The sequence below is a fragment of the Eufriesea mexicana genome, unplaced genomic scaffold (assembly GCF_001483705.2).
Source record: "Eufriesea mexicana isolate 0111107269 unplaced genomic scaffold, ASM148370v2 scaffold8981, whole genome shotgun sequence".
NCBI classification, from domain to species: domain Eukaryota; kingdom Metazoa; phylum Arthropoda; class Insecta; order Hymenoptera; family Apidae; genus Eufriesea; species Eufriesea mexicana.
Window position 1 is genome coordinate 220,321 of NW_016916724.1, and position 10,547 is coordinate 230,867.

A 10,547-nucleotide genomic window follows, 5' to 3' on the forward strand; every position below is an offset into this window, starting at 1 on the left:
TCGGATCGGAATCTCGAAACCGTTCGTACAAACGTTCCGCAGGAATCCGAGGAACGAGCTGCGAAAATTCACGCAACCCGTCTCTACGCGTGCACGCGATTAGGTCAACCTGTCCGACATCGTCTGAACTCCATACTGCACGCGTAGGCGTCGTTTTGGTCCTAACGGTATCACTAGATTTAGCATTCGTAACCCGATAGTAAGTGGAAACGTTCTAGTCTCTCGTTTATCGGTTCATTTCTCGAACTTCGCGCTTGGCTAATTCGAGCAGCGCGCAAGGGCAATTGTAAATTTTGAAAACTTCTGCTCCACGGATCGTTGAGCCAAGCTCCCGCGCCTTGGAACTCGACGGTACTCGGACTATTCTGCTCGTCGCCTGGATTCCCCGACAAACACCGAATCCAGCGTCGTCTCTAGCCGGAACAGCGATTTCGCTTTAACTCGATTCAACCGAGGAGCACCGTCTCCGAGTAAGTCGCCACTCCACCAAAAACAGATTAATTTTATCCTCGCGCGCGTTCCGCGCCGCTTGCGAGCTGCCGCAGGCGTGCGAGACCCGATGCTGGCGCGGGACGTGTAAGTACGTGTAACTCCGTGTACACAGTTGGAAGGCGTACGCGAGGAATAAGGGAACGGAGACGGGACGGGCCAGACAGAGCGGAGTGCATCGATTCGGGCCAGCATCCAATCAGGGATAAAGACACCGAGGAGACGGTGTCTGGCCCGATTGCTACCGTATGCAGACATTGTTGCAGCACCATGCAAATTGGAAATTAGAATGCCGTACGAGGAAGCTGCTTTCTTGGCCTTTAACAATGTCGACTTGCAGGGAAGCGCGATGAGATTCGAAGGAGTTGCAAGGAGTTGCAAGGCCTAATTACTCGTAGCGTGATGATGGTCAGATGCACCTTTAGCGAATTACGGTGAAACGAGGGATCGGGTCGTCGAGTATCGATTGTACAGCGTAAAATTACATGCTGCTAATGTTGCACGAACATGGCATAATTATTAATCGATACAGTGGCATTGTTCGAATATCAGCAAGGTATTATCTTGACGTGTAAATCTGTTGTAAATGGTATTATCGGACCGGCAGTTACTCATCTCGTATTACGCGTTTCTAATGAAATTTGCTATCTACGATATTCAATATTTAATTAACTATCGTCGTTGAAACAATGCGTTATCTTATACGCGAGCTCGAAACTGTGCTTTCGCTATTTATCGACTGGCCAAATTCACCGTTTTGCTCGGCTAATCGTGCATCTGTGGTGCACGCGTGCATACGTACGCGCGTGCGGAGAAAAGGGAGAGCGGGGGGATGAAGACGGGTAAAAAGAGAGTTAGGAAAGCTGGAGAAAGAGGTGAAATTCGGTCGGTGATAATCGAGGCCGGTATACGGGGCAGAGAATAGTTTGCGAAAGTCGCGGCGCAAGCACACGCCTAAGTTCGCCTGATCCCCGCGCGAATGCATAGGCATAACGTAAATCCATGTTTACTATGCTAATACCGGCGAACTTGCCGGCTGAAAGGACTCCGTGAAACGTCTCATCAAATATGCAACACTACTTGCCTGCGACCGGGCCAAAGAAGAGGGACTAGAGAGCAGGAGAGAGAGATAGAGAGATAGAGAGAGAGGGAAGGAGGAGAAGACGCTGGTACTTTCGATGGAGTCCGTTGGACCGGAAGCACGGCCAGGCGTTCCTGGTCCTCTCGCAGCTGCCGAGCCACTTCGGTTAGCAAATTTCTTTGCAACCGGAGAATATTTCTTTCGAGCTCTGTTCCCCGCAGGCTTCGTTCCTGGCAGTTTGTCCGTCGAACGAGGAACGAACCGTTTTGTCGCAGGGGTGCCTGACTGGCCATGCTTCGAGCTTAAATGGTTTAGCTGCGAAGAAAGTGTCGACAGTCCGAATAAGTGAATTGCCTCGAGTTCAATCCTCCCGAGGTACGCGATAATTACACGCTGTGCTTTTGATCGGTGGTTACATTTCCCTCGCGTTCGATCGAGAAACTTCAGTTCAGAAACTTCGTTGCAGAGAGAGAAAGAGAAATCGAACTTCAAATTGAACCCGAATGTTTATAGAGAAGAAGCAAGAGAATAGGGATGGATCTGGAATGATGGAAGTTGGAGAGAAAAATCCTGAAATATCATTATTGGCATACTTATCTTGCATATCGAATTTCTCGTTTGATCATGCTCGAAGCTTCTCATTTTCCTCTGTCCACCCATTTAATGGCGTACGTTCCTCTACGATCAAAGGTATCCGGCAGTCTCGTTCCCCGTTCCTTTGTTTCTGCCATTTCGTCGTGCAGCCACGTCATTTTTATAATATACCAGCATCGGGCAACCGAAACCTTTCACTCGCTTCGCCAGCCTTTTCCCTAACGAAGAAGCACACGTGCCCGGGACCGTGGGCAAAGAAAGCTCTGATGAAAGTTGACCATCGCGCAAAGCTAGTTGGTGGCCATGGCGGAACAAAAGGCAGGAGGCAGCCACGAAAGAAACCGTGGAAAACGTCGAATGGAATCACGAGTGTAAGACGAGTGACTCGAACGGCGCCGTTCAAAGGCGACTGAACGTATTTTCGAGGCCTCGAACGACCGGCACACGCTCGTTTCTCTCTCTCTCTCTCTCTCTGTCTACGCGGTCCGTGAAAACCGCTTTTAACTCGTCCCAGTTTTCGGACTTTCGCGGAGGAAGAACGAAATCCAGAGGACGTCCGGCGTCCGGCGTCCGGAATGGAGCGAAACTCGGAATGGCTTTTTGCGGTTCCGTAGGTGGCAAGATGAAAGGCGAGTTATTTGTCTTTTGTCGGTGGACGACAAAGGCCAGTTACGAAAGCCCGATTCCCTTTCCCCACAAGACCCCCTTTGCTCTCTTCCGCGAATAGAATACTTCGTCTCGCGGTCCCCTGCGTAATCCTTATCAATGATCCGGATCTACCGTCAGCGGGACTTCTTCCACCGTCTCGCCCGTAGCACGCGAATACTCCGCGGGAAAATTCACGAAGATTGACCGGGGGGGCTCGAAACGTGGCCGGACAGCGAGATGATATTTCATTTGCCGAAATCAGAAACTACTCGCGGCGATTGTCTCTTCCCCCGGGAACGAATTCGGTGTTGCGAAAATGGCGGACGTTCGCGCGGAGGGGAAAAAGATATCAACGATGCTTCAGCGTTAATCGAAGTCCAAGCGAAACAGAGCGCATTGAAATGCACGCAACGGAGGGAACGCAGTCTGCATTAATAAAACCCGGTGCTCGCGCGAGAAACGCGTCTGCCATTGCTACGAAGCTCGGCTAAACGCCCCTCGGAACGAACTAAGTACTTACTTGATTACGATCCTGGGATAATTTCAGAAACGGCGGGAATACCGGGCGAGAGGGTGTGCAGCGGCAAGAAAAAGGGAAGAAGTTTCGCGGAAGCGAGTTAAAGAGTTAGCGCGAGCGCGATGAGAATGTAATGGAAGGAAAATCTGTCGGAAATGGAGCTGGTCGATGCTTGGGGTGGTAAACAATGCAGGTTGGAAGGAGAGTAAACATCGCGGAGAATTGTTTTTCGACGTGGCACGAGCTTTTTTGTACCGCTCTCGGTGCATCTCTGGCGAGGATCTGCGCTGCTTCGATTTCGCGCTCCAACTTTAAGTAGATCAACCCGTACGTGGTCGGACAGACGACAGTCGACAGGCGAGCGTCGGACGGTTTGTAGCGGAATTCGCGTTGAAACCAGGCCGCGTTTCGAAGAGCATAGAACCGTGGTAAAGGCGACTTAATTAAGCGGAGATCTGTCGAAGAAAGCTGTAGTTGAAACCGTTGTAACGAAGCAACGTGCCAAACCGCTTCGAGCAAAGTTACTTTTGCCTAATGTCTCGTTACGCACTCGCTTCGTCGCCAAATTTTACCGGCGTTTAGCCCTCGAGGATCGTCGCTGGCGCAACGAGCAGCAGTTCACCCCGACCTCGCGATAAACCTCCTCGGAATCAACCCTTCGCCTCGCCCCGACGTGTTGCTACTCGTCTCCAGAAACCCTTCGACGAGGCGAGTAACTAGGTTTGCGACGGGAGCAGCGAAGGGGTCGCTACTTAAACGCAGCCAGCAATTTAATTTCGCTGGAACAGGGCGCAGGGTGGGTGGAGAGCAGGGGTTGGACGCGGGCCACCGCATTATTGCGCTGGCCGCAACACAATGCACCCGCGGACCGCTTTTTCGACGCAGCCTGCGCGTGCATCGCGGGTATCCAGGGCTGAACCGAACGTTATCTCCTTTGAGGTAGCACTCGCGAGAATTGCGACGCGGTTTATTGGCTGACTGGGTGCCATTAAACGGCGGAATTCGTTTGAATTCGTTGGAGAAAATCGACACGTGTCGGCTTACGAATTAAAAGGATACCCTGCGGGGCGAGTCGCGTGTTCAAAGGGTTGAAACGAAAATAACGGACGACGGAGAGCAGGGAAATCGGGGTGAATGTTCGATTAAATATCGTTTGACGAATTAAACGCGATTGATAACGAGAGAACCGTGTTTTCTTAATTGATACGATTCGTTCGAGAGAGGGAACGATAATCGCCGGTGCTAGAACCCACTCGAATAAGCTGAACGCGAATTCGATGGATTTTATTACACGCGGACCCTTTCTAATTTTCCTTATCATGGCCGCCCTCTCCCTTCGAACCCTCATAAAAGCTTTTAAGATTCGGGTTTCGTTGATATATATATACGGGTAGGGGTCCGGGAAATGGATCTTGGGGGCAATTAAAGGTGAAAGATAAGAATGGAGGGGAAAAGTTGGTTAAGAATGACGAAATAATATCCGGAATACCTTTTGCCGGGAAAAAATTGCACGAAGAGAGATTCTATCGCAACGAGCAACATAAGTTACCGTGACATTTGCTTTTTACTCCTTTTTTTCTTTTTTTTTCTATTTTCCACTCGATGTTGCGGACGTTTCTATCCGATATGAAATTTATTTTTATTTTCGCAACGTTTTCAAAGGAATATGGAAAAGTGGACATTCCGTTGGAAAGTTCTAGCCAGTTTAATAACTGGCGATCGTTCGACGTAAATGAAAAGCACGTATTCGCCAAATTTACAATTTCCAGCTCGGTGACAGCGACGCGAAATTAAAAATAGGCGAGCCAAATAGAAAACGTGATGTTGGTTTTCCATTTTTGTTCGACACTCGAACGTCCATACGACAAATGCCAATTCTCGCGTCTGGAATATCTCGAATTAAACGGCGTGACTGTTGCAAAAAGTGTCGGAGAACTTGCATCGATGTGGATGTGGATGTAGAACACGGGCCGAAATGGAAATGAAAATTCATTAAACTAGCAATCTTTGGGTTAAAATTGAAGCCGTTCACGGTTATTCAAGCGCTCGGAGCGACGAACTGCCCCAGACTCTATATTTTCTGAAGCGTGAGGCGAAGACCGAGGCTCGAATCCCCTTTGCCAGCCGCCCCTCCCGCGTCTCGGGGTTGCAAGCCTCTCTTCAGCTCTGGCTGCAACTTTTCTATAGGGCCAGACATACGGTCAACATCGGTCTTTGTTTCGACGAGGGTCGTTCACGTGCCGCTTTCTGTAACGTTTCCTTCCTTGCCCGCTTCTCGTGGACGTTGGTATTGTCGCTCGAATAGGGGTCGGTGTTCCGTGATAAGATGTAGGCGAACTACTCGCATTCCCTTTTTCTTTCCCTCTCCTCTCTTCTTCCTTTTCCATTCCTCTTTGCCGCGACATCGATCAAACTTATAACCGCGCTTTAATACCGCAGCGAGATATCGATCAAGATATCGATATATCTTCATAATCGAACGCTATTCGATTGTTTATGTCGCGCAGTAAACCATTTGTTAATTAGCTCGGGTAATTTCGTCCTTTGGCAAATAGCCATAGTAAATAAATGGCTAATGCGATTAGCGGCGAGCGTGATTATTAAATAATTACGAGCGTATGCTATCATTCGGCACTGGGTATAGAGAAGCTTTGCCTCGTGATCGACTCTCGTCACACTGGATCTACAACGTGGCTATTCACCTTCGCGATCGAATATCGGAATCTATCTTCCGAGAAGCACGTAGAAAATAACCGGCATCTAAACGATATCCGAGATCGAATCGCGTTTCTCCTGCAACTATCGATTCCGAGCAGCAATTTTCACAGCGTGGAAAAGCGACGGGGAAAGTTGCACGAGACGAGGCGCATTGCGAGACCGCATCCAATCACGGGCGCGTTTCTGCAAAACATCCGAGCTCTAATCAAAAGCCTGTCGTTTGAGCGGGTCAGCGCGTTTTCTCGTTATATTCTGTCGGCGAGGCGTGTTTCACGCGATCCCGCGTACGAATCGACACATGTCGCGGTTCGCGGGGCCTAGAGAGCGGGCCGGCTGTCACACAGAAGCAGGCGACAATGGCGGAAGAAGCATTAGCGGGCCGTCATATCCGGCGGAACGTTCCGTCATGCCCAGCATTCTCTGTCGCAAGGTTAATTCTCCTGGTGTCCCGTATCCCTCTCTCTCTCTCTCTCTCTCTGTCTCTCCTTCTCTCGCGACACCGTAAATCGCTGACAGACTTCGCCGGGAACAATGCCATCGTCCTTCTACCACCACCTTTCAAGCGCCCGTTTCTCTCCACTCTTCGTCGCGTCCTTCGTTGCTCGAAGCTTTACCTCCAGCCAGACGAGACGGCGATAAGGTGAACAAAGACTGCGTCGGACCTTGAACGAAACGAGAGTTCACAGGCGCCTGTAACGTTTCCCTCCCACGATTGTTTGCCAAACATCGACGAAAGGCCGTTAATATTTCAAACGCTGCATCGCCGTCGTCGTCGTCGTCTTCGTCGTTGACGACGGTTATCGAGTTCGAGGTGTACCTCGGTACACGTTAAAGGCAAAAGACGAGATTCTTTTCGCGCAAAGGAAGCTTTCCGAGCTGGATCGCGTTCCTTGTCTACATATTTCTTGCGAAATTTTTCCACGTACACGCAAGGAGACACCGAAGAAATACCTTTCTCTGTGCAGGCATGGGGGACAGCGGTAGAAAGCATCCGGTGTTGCTGTACATCCACGGCGAAAGCTACGACTGGGGCAGCGGAAATCCGTACGACGGCAGCGTGCTGGCCAGCTACAACGACCAAGTGGTTGTGACGATGAACTACCGGTTGGGCGTGCTCGGCTTTCTCAACGCCAGACCAATATCCCCTCAGACCAAGGCGAGGGTCGCGAATTACGGGCTGATGGATCAGATCGCGGCGCTTAAATGGGTCCAAGACCACATCGCCCTGTTTGGCGGAAATCCCAAGAACGTGACGCTGATGGGCCAAGGCACTGGGGCCGCCTGTGTTCATTTTCTCGCCATCAGCCCAACGGTCAGCCGCGGTGAGTCACTTTTTATCCCTCTGAATACGTAAAAATTACGAGTAACGAATAATTACTTTCTCTTCCAACCGATTTTCGATTATTTATCGTATAACGACGATCGAATAATAATAAATCGGGTAATAAAACCGGTCGACCGGTTTCTCGATTGACCCGAACTCCTCGCCGAGAATATGCTATTTCTGCCACGTTCCGAATCATTCTGGCGAACGTCAGGTGGAGTTTACGATATAACCTGTTTTTAATACTCGGTCGAGTTCTCGACCGCGAATCAGTCGAACGATGGAATAAATTTCGAGGAAACTCTCGAAAGTCTGAAGATCAACGGGAAATCAGGCTGGCGAAGAATACGTTTAATTTCGACGTTTCTTCCTCCTTCGTCCTCGAGTTCGAAGTTCATTCGATCGACTGTGACTTTCGCCAAGTAATCTCGTCGAATCTCGACCAAGTTCGGGAAGTTTGCGCGTAACACGGTAAAAATCCAGTCTCGCGTTCTGCGCTACTAGAAGCACCGGACCACTTTTCACATCTTTCTTACGGTTCTTCCCAGTTCGCTTAAATTCCATTCTCTCCGGGCCCGTTCCCGAGTTCGTTCATGCGCGACAAATTCTGGAGAAACAATTAACCATCCGTCGTTCGAGGGACTACGTCCCTGCTGAGCGTGGCAAGGGTGTAGAGAAAAATCGTTATGCCATAAGTAACGAGACTCCGACGGTCGCGAAGCCTCTTCTCTTTCAATGGAGGAATCCAATACTTCTCGGTGATTCCGTCGATCGTCGGACGAACCGCTAACGAGACTCTTCAGAAGAATTCAGAAGGAAACGAGCTTACGTGTGTCGAACTGCTTTCTGATCGTCGTCGAGGCTCGGACGTTCCTCCAGACGCAATTTCAAAGATCCGATCTTTCGGATCTTTTCGATGGGATAGGAATAAATGGAAACGGCGATTCGCGTTGTTCGGAAATCATTTTTGTATCAATTAGAAGTTCAGCTTTAAGTTAAAGTGGAGGAAAGTTGTCGGGTGTTGGGAGCGCGAGCGGTTGTCTGACTCGTGACAGTGTTGCGCTACTTACCGCGCTTTGAGCATCCGGTAGAGCAACTTCTATGGAGATATAAAGGAAAGAAAATGGAAATAAAAATTGCTTAGTTTGCAGTAGTTTAAACTACGAAATACAGGAATTACGAAGAGTTGTTAAACACTCGTTAGAAAATATGAAAGGTAATGTAAACTTCTGTAATGTTTACACTGTACAGAACGTTGAGACGTAACGAGGAAATATTCGGGAGGTATTAAACGGAGGGTAGAAATCTTCGATAGCATCGAGTAATTTAGGGTTCGATTCTTTCTGCCTAGTTTTCCAGGGGAGCAAAATTTTCTCGATCAACCCTTCCCCGTAGCGAAGAATTTCTTGTTTATCTTCATGAACGCTGTATGAACCAATCATCTGTATCTTCGAAAAAGATCTAGCGTGGGCGTAGTAAAAGTCGAGGAGTCTTCAGAGGGAATACTGGAATTACTTCTCGAGACCTCCGAACACCTAGACTGAGACTGAGAAAAGGGGGTGGAAAGGATGTAACACGCGGAGGTGGACGAGGAAATAACGAAGCACGTCAAAAAATAGTCTGAAATAACGAATCCTAAAAATTCGGAATATCCAGTTACCGTAAAAGGTTTAAGAAAAAATGGCTGGAAAATAGAAATGGAAAAAGAAGGGGGACAATAGTACCGGGAGATAACGATATCGTTATCAATATCGTTTGTTTTCCTTTCCATCTTCATTCCGGTAGTTTATACTCGGTTTCATTCACGGTTAATGGTTCTCCCCAGCCGACGATGAAACGAGAAATGGTTACCATGGATAAACTGTAATAGGCAGAGAGGTACAAACCGATAGAAGGAGAAATTCTCGCGATATTATGCACGTGAAATATCGTTCTTCTTCCCCAATGGTCACGGACATCCTCACACGCTATTGGAAAATACTTCCTGCTTTTATGAGGCCGCGGAACGTCCACGATCTGGCTCTGTGTTTCTTTCGTTCGTTTTTCCCTCTCGTTTCTTTTCCGACGAACGTTCCAGGCAGCCCGTCGGACTGGAATTTCTCGCTTAGCCCTGCCGATTCCCGGCCGATATTGCTCCGACGGTTACGTCGATGAGGCTTCCCGAATACAGGCTGCTGGAAATTGCTGGTATAAATCTGTCTTGATAAATTGTCAGTCGCGAAGGGAGCCGGCAGTAGACGTATTAATTGAGGCAACGGCTTTGGAAGTTAACGAAACAGCTTTGTTCCCGCGATTGGCTCCAACGATGGATGGGTTCCCGAGACTTTGTAGCTTTTGAAGTTCCACGTCGGTTATTCGATTGTTTCCTATTGTTTAGATCGAACTGGGAACGAGGAGACACGTTGTCTCGGGGATCAAAATTTCTTTAAATTTTCTCTGTCCGTTCGCTTCGTTGGAATTTTCGGGGAGACGGCTCGGACGTTGCAACGTTCAGTGGCACAACGTTGTCGTGTCAGTGGTGTCATCGTCAACGCGATGCAGCGTGTAACACACGAGCGATCTTTCTGTCGATGGTGTATCCTGTTCGGAAATTTCTGAAGCTTCCCGCACTCGAAACCGAGACAAGAACGGAACGGTGGCTCGATTATCCTTGCTACGTGACAATCACGGATACGCGCATCCGTCGCGCTTGTTACTCGTTCGATATCCTTCTTTCTGATGTAATTTCCATCTCCTTTGTCCCGGCCGTAGCACGTTTCCTGCTTAATGTCGATCTTCGCGCTTTCCCCGCGAAAAATACTCGCCGTAATTTGTAGTTCTGCGTCCTGCATCGAGATACTAGCGCCATCTAGGCCTCTTTACTTCCTAACCGAGTGTTCCGTGCTCAGGTAACGAATCGACATATTCCATCGAATTATTTTCAAATTTCCCGCGCAGTCTCTAAGAGAACACACGCGCTTCGAGATTTCTCGACGCCTTTTCGCAGCTGCTGTTGTTCGATACGGAAACTAATTAATTAAGGACCACGGCCAAGTGTTCTTTCTCCTAGTTTCAAGAAAGATACGCGAACAACCCCTCGGAAACTTTTGTCCCGACGCAAACTTCCTGCGACCGGAGCGTCTTCGACATGAATCACGTTCGATTTTTCCTGGGTCTCGGTCCCGCGTAGAGGATAA

General features: G+C 49.0%; 1 protein-coding gene across 1 annotated transcript in view; it reads left to right on the forward strand.

The window, feature by feature from the left end:
* NLG-4 (neuroligin 4) overlaps nucleotides 1-10,547 on the forward strand; it is a 232,028-nt gene that overhangs the window by 112,827 nt on the left and 108,654 nt on the right. The window contains exon 3 of the mRNA XM_017907757.1: nucleotides 7,013-7,369. Coding sequence (XP_017763246.1) covers nucleotides 7,013-7,369 — 357 coding nt within the window. The remainder of the gene's footprint in view (nucleotides 1-7,012; nucleotides 7,370-10,547) is intronic.